This window comes from Nerophis lumbriciformis, linkage group LG12 (genome assembly GCF_033978685.3).
Source record: "Nerophis lumbriciformis linkage group LG12, RoL_Nlum_v2.1, whole genome shotgun sequence".
Taxonomy (NCBI): domain Eukaryota; kingdom Metazoa; phylum Chordata; class Actinopteri; order Syngnathiformes; family Syngnathidae; genus Nerophis; species Nerophis lumbriciformis.
Window position 1 is genome coordinate 20,198,969 of NC_084559.2, and position 16,850 is coordinate 20,215,818.

The following is a 16,850-nucleotide window of genomic DNA, read 5'->3' on the forward strand; positions in this document are numbered from 1 at the left end:
AATACAGCAAAAAATAATATAGGATCCAAAACAGAACTTTGAAGCAATAAATCTGCTGACCCAGACCTTGTTTGATTAGCTGTAACACTAAAGGTACGCCCCAACAAATATAAGGAGAACCACTGCAGAACTGACCCTGACAGTTCTTGATCCCTTAGTCTTCTCAGCAGAACCTGATGGTCAACAGCTTCAAAGGCTGAGGACAGATCCAAGAGAACCCGAACAGTGCATTTTCTAGAATCACCAGACATCATAATGTCGCTGGACACTCTCAGTATGGCCGTTTATGCTGTTTACGGAAACTGGGCTGAAATGGCTCATGGATGTTACTTTGATCGAGGAAAAATGTCAGCTTTTTCTCAAGGATCTTAGACAGGCTTGATATTCGGCCTAAAATAATTTTGATTGATTGGGTCTAAGCCTGCTTTTTTTTTAATAATGGCTCCACTATGTCAAGTTTTAAAGCATTGGGTAACACACCCGTAGACAAAAAGAGGTTAACCATGTTGGTAACACAAGGGCCAATTTCCTCAAACACTTTTTTGGAAGAGCCTTATACAAGGATGGACGTCAGATGAAAAAGAGGAAGGCTTCATCTCGGTCACCAGTGCCGAAATATCAGCTAACGCCACAGTCCTTCCTATATGAGGACCACATGCTGGGGACAGGCTCAGCAGCTGGGGTACCACATGGAAGGGGCAAGATACTATCCTTAATCATCTTGTTTTTGTCGGTGAAAAATCTCAAAATGGCATTGCTGTCAGCTTCACAAAAAAAAGGGGTAACAGGAGCAGCAGGACATAGAAAAGAAGTTATGGTGTCAAACAACAATTTGGGATTTTTCTTATTCAATGTTATGAACTGACAAATATAGTCAGATCTGGCATTTTTTACCCATCACATTGTAGGATGACACAAGATCCCTGAGATAGAGCCTGTACACCTCAAGAAAAGTGGATTTCCACAGGCATTCAGTCTATCGACATAGTCTCTTAAGTCCATCCATCCATCTTCTTCCGCTTATCAGAGGTCGGGTCGCGGTAGAAGCAGCTTAAGCAGGGAAGCCCAGACTTCCCTCTCCCCAGCCACTTCGTCCAGGTCTTCTCGGGGGATCCCGAGGTGTTCCCAGGCCAGCCGGGAGACATAGTCTTCCCAACGTGTCCTGGGTCTTCCCCGTGGCCCCCTACCGATCGGACGTGCCCTAAACACCTCCCTAGGGAGGCGTTTGGGTGGCATCCTGACCACATGCCCGAACCACCTCATCTGGCTCCTCTCGATGTGGAGGAGCAGCGGCTTTACTCTGAGCTCCTCCTGGATTACAGAGCTTCTCACCCTATCTTTAAGGGAGAGCCCCGCCACCCGGCGGAGGAAGCTCATTTCGGCCGCTTGTACCCGTAATCTTGTCCTTTCGGTCATAACCCAAAGCTCATGACTATAGGTGAGGATGGGAACGTAGATCGACCGGTAAATTGAGAGCTTTGCCTTCCGACTCAGCTCCTTCTTCACCACAACGGATCGATACAGCGTCCGCATTACTGAAGACGCCGCACCGATCCGCCTGTCGACCTCACGATCCACTCTTCCCTCACTCGTGAACAAGACTCCGAGGTACTTGAATTCCTCCACTTGGGGCAAGATCTCCTTACCAACCCGGAGATGGCACTCCACCCTTTTCCGGGCGAGAACCATGGACTCGGACTTGGAGGTGCTGATTCCCATCCCAGTCGCTTCACACTCGGCTGCGAACCGATCCAGTGAGAGCTGAAGATCTTGGCCAGATGAAGCCATCAGGACCACATCATCTGCAAAAAGCAGAGACCTAATCCTGCAGCCACCAAACCAGATACTCTCAACGCCCTGAGTGCGCCTAGAAATTCTGTCCATAAAAGTTATGAACAGAATCGGTGACAAAGGGCAGCCTTGGTGGAGTCCAACCCTCACTGGAAACGGGTCCGACTTACTGCCGGCAATGCGGACCAAGCTCTGACACTGATCATAAAGGGAGCGGACCGCCACAATCAGGCAGTCCGTTACCACATACTCTCTGAGCACTCCCCACAGGACTTCCCGGGGTACACGGGAAGTCAGTCTTAAGTCTTAGGATATCTTCATTAGTCCAAGGGTATGCTTTTTTTATGCGTAAACAAGTTGGATTTAACAGGAGCCACCTGATCCAGAATTGTTACACAGTGATTGTTAAAACAGTGAATGAGATTGTCCACATCGAGACAGTTTATAACTAACATATAACATATCAGAAAGTCTGTCTGCAGTATTAGCAGTGATAACACACCTCTGATACCTTACTTTTGAGGGCTTGGGCTCAGGTCTAAAGTGCAGATCAAACAAAATAAGACTATGATCGCTCATGTGGACATCCTTTACAGACACGTTTAAAATGTCTAAGTCAAGCGTAAAAACTAAGTATAAAATATGGCCTTTTTGGTGAGTGGGCTCAAAAACATGCTGTTCAAAGTTTATCAACATGAAGGTTAAAATCCCCAAGCATTAAAACAGTTTCCAACGTAATTATTGAAGACAAGAAGTCACTAAAATCATTCAAAAAGACAGCAGAGGGGCCAGGAGGATGGTAGATTAACACACAATAAAAGGGGGATGAAAACCCCACCTTAAACATCTGCGATTCAAAAGACGAGAATTCTTGGGACTGGATCACTTTGCATGTGCAGTCATCTCTGTGCACAAAAGCCAGACCACCACCATGGCGACGGGGCGGGGCTTCCTGACAGCAGAGCAGCCAGCTGGGCACAGTTCATTAGAACGAATAAACTCTTCCTCTCTCTGCCATGTCTCAGAAAGACACACGATATCCAGTTTTTCTCTTGAGAAAAGATCATTCAATGAAAAAGACTTATTCGCAATTGAACGAGCGTTCAACAGGTCAATGTGGAGTGTGGATGACAACACAAAGGCAGTGTCTGTGCTACGCAGCGGCATTGGTCGAAAGTCACGTGGACACCAGCTGGTCGGCACAAACACGGAAGTAAATGATGGCGGTGTAAACCCCTGACCACAACTGCAGCGCTGTGGTCCAGGACACTTGTTGAAGTCCAAGCAGGCAGAGTCGTTGACACGCTATCACACACATCAAGGAGAGGAATCTGGCTGAGGCATTGAGCGCCATGGCAGCCATGATGGCCGAAGACAGCAGAGCCCACAAGCGCTGCGGCACGCCTTCGCTTGACCTGGATACATACTTGCCAACCCTCCCGAATTTTCCGGGAGACTCCCGAATTCAGTGCCTCTCCCGAAAATCTCCCGGTACAACCACTCTCCCGAATTTCTCCCGATTTCCAGCCGGACAACAGGCCCGGACCTGAGTGAGGACATACTGTCGTCACGTCTGCTTTTTCTCCATATAATCAGCGTGCCAGCCCAGTCATGTCATAACATCTCCGGCTTTTGGAGAGTGCACAACTACGCACACAACAAGAAGGAGACAAAGCAGAAGAACGAAGAAGAGACAGTCATGACGACGACGAGTGACAGAGAATAGAACGAGGATGGACAATTCAACCTTAAACTCACTCCTCTCCTGCAAATTAAATTTCACAGATGCTGCCCATACCTATGCTCCTTCAAAGGCTGTGCTAATGGCTGCAAAGCATTGCACTTTCAAATACAACATTGAGTAGAGGAGTGTTATGTGTGTGTATATGTGTAAATAAATTAACACTGAAATTTAAGTATCTATTTTATATATATATATATATATATATATATATATATATATATATATATATATATATATATATATATATATATATATAAAATGATTTTCAAGGTAAAACTTTTTTTTTCAACACTGAAATTTAAGTATTTATTTTATATGTATATATATATATACCGTATTTTCCGCACTATAAGGCGCACCTAAAAACCACAAATTTTCTCAAAAGCTGACAGTGCGCCTTATAACCCGGTGCGCTTTATATATGGATAAATATTAAGATTCATTTTCATAAAGTTTAGGTCTCGCAACTACGGTAAACAGCCGCCATCTTTTTTCCCCGTAGAAGAAGCGCGCGGTGCATGCTGGGATATGTGACGTTTCATTTCCATTTGTGTGTTTATGTAAAGACCCCAAAATGGCTCCTATTAAGTGTGTTGTCTGTCTAATTATAAATAATGCAGACGAGGCGTGTTAACTGAGTTCTCAACGTTTACTCACAGCGTGCTCATAACCACATTCTAACTGCCAGCATACAACAACGCTTCTCAGGGCTACCGCGCATGCTCGTAACTATCGTTGCATGCTGGGCAGTGTAGTTGTTATATTTGCTAGCTCATAACAGCACATTAAGAGACACGCTTACGCGCTTAATTCAATACTCGCCGTCATTCCGGGTGGATTGACAAAAGACCTCCAGCCGCTAGATATTGGTGTCAACAGGGCATTCGAAGCTAGACTGCTAACTGCGTGGGAACAATGGATGACAGAAGGCGAACACACCTTCACTAAGACGAGGAGGCAGCGCCAGACGACGCCAACATCTGCCAGTGGATCGTAAATTTGCCCAACTTTTCACTTCGGACACCGAAGACGAAGGATTTACGAATGAAGAATAACTTCAGAAAGTGAGCGCTATGTTTATTTTGTGTGTTGTGACATTAACGTTCGAGCAACATTATGTTGCTATTGCTCTGCACTATTTTGAATTTTACTATGTTTGTGATTGCACATTTGCGTACATTTTGGGAGTGAACAGAGTTGTTAGAACGCTGGTTTTTAATATATTATTAAAGTTTGACTGACCTATCTGACTGTTTTTTTGACATTCCTTTAGCGCAGCGTAGGCGCGGCTTATAGTCCGGGGTGGCTTATTGGTGGACAAAGTTATGAAATATGCCATTCATTGAAGGTGCGGCTAATAATCCGGTGCGCCTTATAGTGCGGAAAATACGGTATATATATATATATATATATATATATATATATATACCGTATTTTCCGCACCATAAGGCGCCCTGGGTTATAAGCCGCGCCTTCAATGAACGACATATTTCAAAACTTTGTCCACCTATAAGCCGCCCCGTGTTATAAGCCGCATCTAACTGCGCTAAAGGAATGTCAAAAAAACAGTCAGATAGGTCAGTCAAACTTTAATAATATATTAAAAACCAGCGTGATGTGGGCGCGCATGGAGTCGTATATCAACATGGACGGAGCTGCGTGAAAAAAGCCACCCGGCCTCTTCGCGTAAACTTACCTTAACCACTCGCTCATCTTTTCTTCATCCATCCATCCCTTCGAGTTAGCTTTTATGATGACGCCGGCTGGAAAGGTCTCTTTTGGCAAGGTCTTCCTTTTGAATATCACCATGGGTGGAAGTTTCTGGCCATTAGCATGGCAAGCTAGAACCACAGTGAAGGATGACTTCTCATTCCCTGTGGTGCGAATATTCACCGTACGTGCTCCCGTTGTATCCACAGTGCGGTTCACAGGAATATCAAAAGTCAGTGGAACCTCGTCCATGTTGATAATGTTCTCTGGCCGGATCTTTTTTTCAGCTATCTTGTTTTTACAATATGCACGGAAAGTAGCCAACTTTTCTTGAAAGTCTTTAGGCAGTTGCTGTGAAATAGTAGTCCGTGTGCGGATGGAGAGATTGCGTCTTTTCATGAACCGGAAACCTGTCGCTTAGTAGGAGCCATTTTGTGGTCTTTACAGATGTAAACACACAAAGGAAATGAAACGTAATATCCGCGCGCTTCTTCTTCTTCTACGCGGGCGGGTGGTTGCTTACAGTAGAAGAAGAAGCGCTTCCTGTTCTATGGGGGCGGGTGCTTACCTTGGCGGTTGCTTGCGTAGAAGAAGAAGCACTTCCTCTTCTACGGGGAAAAAAGATGGCGGCTGTTTACCGTAGTTGCGAGACCGAAACTTTATGAAAATGAATCTTAATATTAATCCATATATAAAGCGCACCGGGTTATAAGCCGCACTGTCAGCTTTTGAGTAAATTTGTGTTTTTTAGGTGCGGCTAATAGTGCGGAAAATACGGTGTATATATATATATATATATATATAAAATGATTTTCAAGGTAAAAAAAATTTTCAACACTGAAATTTAAGTATTTATTTTATATATATATATATATATATATATATATATATATATATATATATATATATATATATAAAATGATTTTCAAGGTAAAACTTTTTTTTTCAACACTGAAATTTAAGTATTTATTTTATATATATATATATATAAAATGATTTTCAAGGTAAAAAAATGTTTTTCAAGGTTAAAAATGATTTTCAAGGTAAAAAATGATTTTCAAGGTAAAAAAAATTTTCAAGGTAAAAAAAAATTCAAGGTTAAAAATGATTTTCAAGGTAAAAAATGATTTTCAAGGTAAAAAAAATTCAAGGCAAAAAAAATTTTCAAGGTAAAATTTTTTTTTCTAGGTTAAAAATGATTTTCAAGGTAAAAAATGATTTTCAAGGTAAAAAAATTTTTTTTTCAAGGTTAAAAATGATTTTCAAGGTAAAAAGAATTTTTCAAGGTAAAAAATGATTTTCAAGGTAAAAAAAAAATTCAAGGTTAAAAATGATTTTCAAGGTAAAAAATGATTTTCAAGGTAAAAAAATTCAAGGCAAAAAAAATTTTCAAGGTAAAATTTTTTTTTCTAGCTTAAAAATGATTTTCAAGGTAAAAAATGATTTTCAAGGTAAAAAAAAAAATTTTCAAGGTTAAAAATGATTTTCAAGGTAAAAAATGATTTTCAAGGTAAAAAGAATTTTTCAAGGTCAAAAATGATTTTCAAGGTAAAAAAAAAAGTTAAAAATTTTTTTTCAAGGTTAAAAATGATTTTCAAGGTAAAATAAATTTTCAAGGTAAAAAAAATGTTTCAAGGTAAAAAAAAAATTCCAAGGTTAAAAATGATTTTCAAGGTAAAAAATGATTTTCAAGGTAAAAAAAAATTTTCAGGGTAAAATTTTTTTTTCAAGGTAAAAAAAATTTTCAAGGTAAAAATTTTTTTTCAAGGTAAAAAATGATTTTCAAGTTACAAAATGATTTTCAAGGTAAAAAAATGATTTTCAAGGTAAAAAAAAATGTTCAAGGTAAAAATGATTTTCAAGGTAAAAAAATGTTTTAAGGTAAAAAAAAATTTTCAAGGTAACTTTTTTTTTTCAAGGTAAAAAATGATTTTCAAGGTAAAATATATAGAAATACTTTAATTTCAGTGAATTGTAGCTATAAATATATATAGTATATAAATCTCCCGAATTCAGAGGTCTCAAGGTTGGCAGGTATGCCTGGATACCTGACCGTAAGCCTCTTTTCATCGATCTTTTGCGGACCTTGCCCTGGTGCCCGACAGAGCAGCAAGTATTCAGGTGAGTCGGGATCAACTATAAAAGGAGGAGGGAACGCTTGCTTGTACCTGTCCCATGTATCAAACAAACCCTCCATTGACTCTGGCACTAAACAAAGAGTCCCGATCATACGTCCGTAAAGCCAAAACACTTCCATTCGTTATTCGGGCTGATATGATTACATATGTTAATAATATACACAGTAGGAGACGAGCCATGGCACCGCCAATCACAGGCTTGTCTTCAACTATTATCTCTTCTCAGAGTGAGAGAGAGACATGCTGACAAATTGTATTTGAATTATATGGCCCAAATGTTGACTTGCAAATTAAAAGTGTTATCCACACAGGATTACAATCCTATGTCAATACATGACATGCCACCTTGACTCACAGCAGCAGAAGCAAACATCGCAACTGTGCACAGAACATCAACTACTTAAATCCTAGTAATAGTAACAGTAATACAAAACGGTGTGGAATGTAAGAAAAATGTGAATGATTTAAATACAAACATAACAAAATAACTTGATTAAAACCTGCTTACACCGAGGAAAAAACACGCTAACACACTACTTAATGACCAGGGGATACTTCTCTGAAGCTATTAGCATGCTGTATGTGTTTATATTGCCATTTCCTAAAGCTTTTGAGAGTTTGCAGTGATGACAAATCTGTTTGACCAAAGAGCTATTAGCAGTGGTTTACAACATCCATATTGGCTCGACTGTTGAAAGTAACAGGTAGTAAATGGAAATGAGTACAATTGTGGCCAACCAAGCAGACACTGTGTAGTGGGAAAGAAACAAGCACCCTGGTTTTCATAGCTCACATTTAACTGAGAAGAGTTTTAAATATTTTCTTGATTGAGGTCATTAGAATGCGGGTTATTATTAATGCTGCTTGAAGCATTCGTAAAAAGTCAAGTCCCTATCTCTAACAGTATGTATGTATGCATGTATGACCAAATCATATCTGATTTGTTTTAAGTACATTCAGTGAATATGTCTATGGATGATCTCATTCATCCAGGTCACTGTATTCTCATGGCATTGAATCGATTGCAACTGAACTGTTCAGTTTGTCTTAGGACTGAGCGGTATGGACCAAAAGTTATATCCCGATATATTTTGGCTGACTACCGGTATACGATATATCACAATATTTTTTTCCTGTAAGTGAATTTAGAAAACGTCAAACCCAAACATGTGTGTCAAATGTTTTTTTGAAACTAATACTTAACATGGGTCATTTTCTGAAAGTGTTAAAGTTTCACGCAAAGATATTGCACATAAACATATTAAAAAGTCTTGAAAATATGAAAAGAATAGTAAATTATAATGTTCAATCTTTTTTAAATCAAAGCTTTAGCGACGTTTCAAATCCTCAACTAACAACAAAAACACAAAAGAATAAAATATAAACTAACGTCCTTTGTTTAGAGGACATTTCAAACATCAGCAGCAACTTAAAAATAGTTTACCTTTAACATTAGTGTTTTTTAGCTCAACATTTTAGAAGACCCATGTTTATGTACATATCCTACGAAGTCAGACCTACACTGTTACAATGTCCATTTCTCAGATGATATAATTGTTGATGACTGAAGTGCTGATATCAACCAAACCTACCCCCCCCCCCTCTCCCTCCACATCCCACCCCCCAGATTGTAAATAATGTCAATAATTCAATGTATATACTCTGATGATTAACTTGTGTGATGACTGTATTATACTGACAGTATATATTTGTACCATGAATTGATTAACTTAAACAAGTTGAAAAACTTATTGGGGTGTTACCATTTAGTGGTCAATTGCGCGGAATATGTACTGTACTGTGCAATCTACTAATAAAAGTTTCAATCAATCAATCAAAAACCCTAAAAAATTTGAGGCAGGATCAGTAAGCTGCATACTGCAGGATGCAATAATGCCACTGCAGCTAAACACCCTTTCAAATTGTGTATTACCTTTCAGATTGTGCATTTATTGTGACTGCAAAAGTCATATAACGAGTTAATTATTGCTGGCAGCATTTTAAATCAGTTGTTTTCATACCTTTGCAACTGTGAACATACTTATTTACACAAAGTTTGTATTTCGGAAAAAATGTCTTCTCTATCATTTTCAAGTGAATCCATCTCTCTTGCGTTGTGGATTTGATTGAATCTCGTAAATTGCAACTCGCCACGCTGCTGTCATAAAAGCGTGTTGCCCCGAGTGACGGCGAGGCTTCCGTCAAACGGACCCGATCGCTGGATTCTGTTATCATTGCAAGTACAAAAATGTGAAAGAAGGACAAAATACCGAATTTTTCGGAATATAAGTCGCTCCGGAGTATAAGTCGCTCCGGCCGAAAATGCATAATAAAGAAGGAAAAAAACATATATAAGTCGCACTGGAGTATAAGTCGCATTTTTTGGGGAAATTTATTTGATAAAACCCAACACCAAGAATAGACATTTGAAAGGCAATTTAAAATAAATAAAGAATAGTGAACAACAGGCTGAATAAATGTACGTTATATGAGGCATAAATAACCAACTGAGAACGTGCCTGGTATGTTAACATAACATATTATGGTAAGAGTCATTCAAATAACTATAACATGTAGAACATGCTATACGTTTACCAAACAATCTGTCACTCCTAATCGCTAAATATCATGAAATCTTATACGTCTAGTCTCTTACGTGAATGAGCTAAATAATATTATTTGATATTTTACGGTAATGTGTTAATAATTTCACACATAAGTCGCTCCTGAGTATAAGTCGCACCAAATTATGAAAAAAACTGCGACATATAGTCCGAAAAATACGGTACTTGATTTTCCACCAAAAACGGGAAGGTTTACATATGCATAGACACAATGCAATACATCCGTTTATTTTTTCAAAATATTCTTACTTCGCCGCGTATTATTTATTTATTTATCTATTTTTATTGTGATTACTTATGGAGTATATTGTGAATAAATTGAGAACAGGAAGTGAACAAAAGTTTTAGCAAGTGTTATGTAAAAGAAAAGGGGTAGGATTAAATAAGCTATGCTTCTTCCTACTCCTTTTCGAACATGTTGAAAAAAGAAACTGGAATTTGTGATGTATCATGTTGTATGCTTGCATGTTCAAAATAAACTCAAACTCAACAATGAGCAGAAAGACTTCTACGTTGAGACATTAAAGGGGAACATTATCACAATTTCAGAAGGGTTAAAACCATTAAAAATCAGTTCCCAGTGGCTTATTTTATTTTTCAAAGTTTTTTTCAAAATTTTACCCATCACACAATTTCCCTAAAAAAAGCTTCAAAGTGCCTGATTTTAACCATCATTATATACACCCGTCCATTTTCCTGTGACGTCACACAGTCATGCCGATACAAACAAACATGGTGCATAGAACAGCAAGGTATAGCGACATTAGCTCGGATTCAGACTCGGATTTCAGCGGCTTAAGCGATTCAACAGATTACGCATGTATTGAAACGGATGGTTGTAGTGTGGAGGCAGGTAGCGAAAACGAAATTGAAGAAGAAACTGAAGCTATTGAGCCATATCGGTTTGAACCGTATGCAAGCGAAACCGACGGACACGACAGCCAGCGACACGGGAGAAAGCGAGGACGAATTTGACGATCGCCTTCTAACTAACGATTGGTATGTGTTTGTTTGGCATTAAAGGAAACTAACAACTATGAACTATGTTTACAGCATATGAAATACATTTGGCAACAACATGCACTTTGAGAGTGCAGACAGCCCAGTTTTCATCAATTAATATATTCTGTAGACATACCCTCATCCGCTCTCTTTTCCTGGGGGTCTGGCGGCAGATTTATTTGACTTTATCGTTGGAAATGGATCTGCTTTGAGTGTCTTGCCATCTCTGTCGTAGCATAGCTTTCGTCGGTAAAGTGTGCGGAACAAACGTCGAATTTCTTGCCACTTTCGCATCTTTGGGGCACTGGTGCAACTTGAATCCGTCCCTGTTCGTGTTGTTACACCCTCCGACAACACACCGACGAGGCATGATGTCTCCAAGGTACGGAAAACAGTCGAAAAAAAGGAAAATAACAGAGCTGATTTGACTCGGTGTTTGAGAAAATGGTGGATTGCTTTCCGATGTGACGTCATCGCTCCGAGAGCGAATAATAGAAAGGCGTTTAATTCGCCAAAATTCACTCGTTTAAGAGTTCTGAAATCGGTTAAAAAAATATATGGTCTTTTTTCTGCAACATCAAGGTATATATTGACGCTTACATAGGTCTGGTGATAATGTTCCCCTTTAAGGATTACACTGCAAAAAGTCAGTGTTCAAAAACAAGAAGAAAAAATAAATAAATTAGGGGTATATTATTTGAACTAAGCAAAATTATCTGCCAATAGAACAAGAAAATTTGGCTTGTCAAGACTTTCCAAAACAAGCAAAATTAACTAACCTCAATGAACTCAGAAATACCTTAAAATAAGTATATTCTCACTAATAACAAGTGCACTTTTCTTGGTAGAAAAAAAAGAGACCTTTTTGCTCAATATGTTGAAAAATATTCTTAAATTAAGTAAATGCTAGTGCCATTATCTTGACATAATGATATGCGCTCGGCATCATGATTTTTTTTCATGCTTGAAGTAAGAAATGATTACTTTAAAAAAGTAGTTTTATACTTGTGAGTGTTGATGACACAGCTTTGCATCAGTTGATATTCTAGTTTCAAGCATGTTTTACTCAATATAGGTCATAAAATCTCAGCTACAAGCTGTAATATCTTACTGAGATCATTTAGGACCAAAACCCTTAAAACAAGTAAAACACTCTCACATAAAATCTGCTTAGTGAGAAGAATTATCTTATCAGACAGAAAATAAGCAAATATCACCCTTATTTGAGATATTTAATCTTACTTAGATTTCAGTTTCTGCAGTGTACATATATCAGTATTGCGGAATACATATCTCTTTTGAAAATATACTGGTATAGTATATAATACCCGTATACCGCCCAGCCCTAGTTTGTCTAAGATCCAAGCAGGTTTCCTCAGTTCATGCTCATAGAATTTGATTGGTCGGATCTAGTGTAGATGCTGGTGTTCAGTTAATAATATTTTAAAGAAAGAAAAAAAACTATTACAAAAGAGAAGGTTACCACATTTGTCATCATCTTTGTCATCATTTTGGCATAAAAAAAAGATGTAGGGCAAACTTACATTTTGATGTTTTCATGGTACTGCTTGGTATCAGAAGGCTGATTGTATAGTGGCTGAAACAAGAGAGAAGACAATCACACAATATGCGCAGTTCTACAGCAGCATGCAAACCACAGGATCAGGATCTGCTACCCTGTCATAGATATACTGTAGATGGGGGATAAAATATGACCCAAAAATATTATTTTTACGGCAAAATAGGGCTTCAAGACAGGTCGCCTTGCACTTCGATACAGCCGCCTTACAACTGCTCGACGCTTGCGTTCAGGTAAATGTTCCTCTATCACTAATGCTAAATAAAAATTAAAAACCCAATTGAGCAAGAAAGTATGAATGTAGAAAACGCAATTTAATGCAAAACTCACCAGTTCTACCCTGGGTCCGAGCCCTTCCAGTATCCTGTGAGCCTCTTCTGCCTTTTTCTGGACCAGAACACAAACAGAAGTACTAGATTAGCCGGCTGCCTGCACCTCTGTCATCACCATGACAACACAGTGAGCACGCTCACTTGGGTGCTTAGACTACACCACAGCCGGCTGGGTGACTGGATGCAACGATAGCGAGATGGATACATTGACTATTATTAGAGCTTGTAGCTCAAGCTGAGCCACAGTTCCTTGCCTCAGTCCATCACTCCTCTGACAGGGGGAAAAAAACACACTCACACCCCGTGAGCGGAGAGAGAGAGAGAGGGCGTTAGAGAGAACAAGTGGGAGTCGAAAGTGAGTGGAGAAGGCATAAGCAGCAGGTGGGGGGTGGGTTGGTAAAAGGCTTTTTGGTGTTTATCTCTTAAGAAACATATTAATGATAGAAAGATAGAGCTAATACCTACTACAAATAGAATCCTGGAACTTTAAATGTGAATGACCACAACACTGTATCCCACTGGGCATCCTTTAATTGTTTATAATACAAGCAAAATAATGTTTTTATGTAAGCCTACTGTATATATTGCACCTAGAGATGTCCGATAATGGCTTTTTTGCCGATATCCGATATTCCGATATTGTCCAACTCTTAATTACCGATTCTGATATCAACCAATACCGATATATACACATTATTATGCCTAATTTTGTTGTGAAGCCCCGCTGGATGCATTAAACAATGTAAGAAGGTTTTCCAAAATAAATCAACCCAAGTTATGGAAAAAAATGCCAACATGGCACTGCCATATTTATTATTGAAGTCACAAAGTGCATTATTTTTTTTAACATGCCTCAAAACAGCAGCTTGGAATTTGGGATATGCTCTCCCTGAGAGAGCATGAGGAGGATAGTATATTGTAGCGTCCCGGAAGAGTTAGAGCTGCAAGGGGTTCTGGGTATTTGTTCTGTTGTGTTTATGTTGTGTTACGGTGCGGATGTTCTCCCCAAATGTGTTTGTCATTCTTGTTTGGTGTGGGTTCACAGTGTGGCGCATATTTGTAACAGTGTTAAAGTTGTTTATACGGCCACCCTCAGTGTGACCTGTATGGCTGTCGACCAAATATGCTTTGCATTCACTTGTGAGTGTGAAAAGCCGTACATGTTATGTGATTGGGCCGGCACGCAAAGGCAGTGACTTTAAGGTTTATTAACCTCTGTACTTCTCCCTACGTCCGTGTACCACTCCGTACAGCGGCGTTTTAGTCATAAATGTTACTTTTTGAAACTGATACTGATCATTTCCGATATTGCATTTTAAAGCATTTATCGGCCGATAATATCGGCAGTCCGATATTATCGGACATCTCTACTGTCAACCTTTGCGTCTTCCACAATTGTACTACCTTATTTTTAATTATCGAAATATAATTTTACCAGCACACTCCTCTCGTCTCTGCATGCTGGGGTCAGGTCAACAATGCAAAGCTCTCATATACTTCCATTATAAATTGTAAATCCCGGACTATACGCCGCTACTTTTGTCCTATGCTTTGAACCCTGCGGCTTATAAAACGGTCATATTGCAAATATATATATTTTTAAAAACAAGCAAAGACACTAAAAATGTGTGTTATTGTTTGTGCTATCGCGCCATCTTTTGGACGATTTCACTCACTACAGGTGCTGCAGTGTCCTTCTGTTTAGAGCTTTCAACCGGAGGTACCCTTTGTCTTATAGCCGTCTATAGCGTTCCCACTACTTCTATGGATTCTTCATTCATCAATCCAAGCAATGTTTGTGATTTTTACAATATAACTAAAACAATTCTTACTTACTAAACCGCCATGTGTGATATATGTAGGAGTGTTTCCATGCATATTTGTGTGTGCTATTCTAATGTAATCAACAAGCGTTGTTATTAGGGATGTAACGGTACGTGTATTTGTATTGAACCGTTTCGGTACAGGGGTTACGGTTGGGTTCGGAGGTGTACCAAACGAGTTTCCACACGAACATATTAAGTAGCGTAACGCACGTCGTGTAAACAATGCACACCGAGGCACAACACAAGGCATGCTAGCAGCTAACAGGCTACGATAGACTGACTATACGTCCTCTTTTCACCGGACATGTCCTCTTTTGTGGAGCTGTCAGGGCGGAGTTTCTTAAATGCCTCAAATGTCCGGCATTTTGAGTTAGGGTTGCGTGTATTTTCAATGTACGTTCAGGGTTAAGAAGGGGTTAAAAACAAATTGTGTGCGCAGCAGCATTGGTGAGGGAGGGGCAGAGACAGAGAGAGCGAGAGAGTTATGATAAACGCGCATGCGTCGCCAGGCTCTGCTTTTTATCCATAGATTTATCAGATTTAATTTTTTATTATCTCTAGCATGGGTGTCAAAAGTGTGCCCCGGAGGCCATTTGCGGCCCACAGCTAATGTTTTAAAGGCCCCTGGCACATTCTAAAAATACTATTAAAATAAACAAAAACATAACAAAAGTGAAATAAAAAAGCTTAAAGGTTAAATGTAATTTAGAAAAAGTTGCAATGTTGACTAATGAAACAAAGCTGTTTTTTTTTTCTTTCAAACTGTCATTGCTCAAAACATAATATTGAATCAAAATCAATGTTATTATGAATTATTGACCTATCCGAGGTTCCCATTACTTCACATCAAATATTACACTAAGAAAAATATTTTTGGTGGAAGATTTTGCAAATTTGGTAAATAAATAACCCAAAAATGTATATTTTGTTGTTTTCTTACTGTACCAAAAATGAACCGAACCATGACCTCTAAACCGAGGTACGTACCGAACCGAAATCTTTGTGTACCGTTACACCCCTAGTTGTTATCATTAGCTAATATGCTAACACGTTTGCGAGTATCTGTGTTAGTATTGATAACTTACAATGGCATTATTTTTTTAATTGTTTCAGCTTCACAAATTCCTCAGTAAATTTACCAAGACGTTGACGTGGAGTTATTGAATCTGTTCCGCTGATTGGAGAGCTAGCTTCCGCAGCTAGTGGGACCATGACGATGACTTGTGTCGTATTACAAGCACCGTTCGGAAACAATTAAGATATCTAAATAAACCATACTTGCCAACCCTCACGGATTTTCCGGGAGACTCCCGAAATTCAGCGCCTCTCCCGAAAACCTCCCGGGACAAATTTTCTCCCGAAAATCCCCCGAAATTCAGGCGGACCTGAGTCCGTTTTCCCACAATATAAACAACGTGCCTGCCCAATCATTATAAATGTAGAATGATCGAGGGCGAGTTCTTAGTTTCTTATGTGGGTTTATTGTTAGGCAGTTTCATTAACGTCCTCCCAGCGCGGTAACAACACACAACAACAGCAGTCATGTTTTTGTCTACCGTAAAGCAGTTCGTCTGCCGTAAACAGCAATGTTGTGACACTCTTAAACAGAACAATACTGACATCAAGTGTATTTGATGAAAGCACTTTTGTGCGTGCCACACAGCAATGCATCATCAGAGAGGGTGTTCAGCATGGTTAGAAAAATAGTGACAGAGAATAGAACAAGGATGGACAATTCAACCCTTAACTCAACAATGAGTAGATGAGGGTTATGTGTGTGTATATGTGTAAATAAATGAACACTGAAATTCAAGTACCGTATTTTCCGCACTATAAGGCGCACCTAAAAACCACAATTTTTCTCAAAAGCTGACAGTGCGCCTTATAACCCGGTGCGCTTTATTACGATTCATTTTCATAAAGTTTCGGTCTCGCAACTTCGGTAAACAGCCGCCATCTTTTTTCCCGGTAGAACAGGAAGCGCTTCTTCTTCTACGCAAGCAACCGCCAAGGAAAGCACCCGCCCCCATAGAACAGGAAGCGCTTCACCCGCCCCCGGAAGAAGAAGAAAAAACGCGCGGATATCACCGTACGTTTCATTTCC

The 16,850-nt window shown here is 39.2% G+C and overlaps 1 protein-coding gene across 5 annotated transcripts in view; it reads right to left on the reverse strand.

Moving 5' to 3' along the window:
* Positions 1-16,850, reverse strand: part of ncor2 (nuclear receptor corepressor 2) — a 216,904-nt gene that overhangs the window by 92,433 nt on the left and 107,621 nt on the right. For all 5 annotated transcript variants that reach the window (XM_061986043.2, XM_061986041.2, XM_061986039.2 and 2 more), the window contains exons 7-8: positions 12,919-12,975; positions 12,554-12,606 (exon numbers count right to left, since the gene is read on the reverse strand). In XM_061986043.2, coding sequence (XP_061842027.1) covers positions 12,554-12,606; positions 12,919-12,975 — 110 coding nt within the window. The remainder of the gene's footprint in view (positions 1-12,553; positions 12,607-12,918; positions 12,976-16,850) is intronic.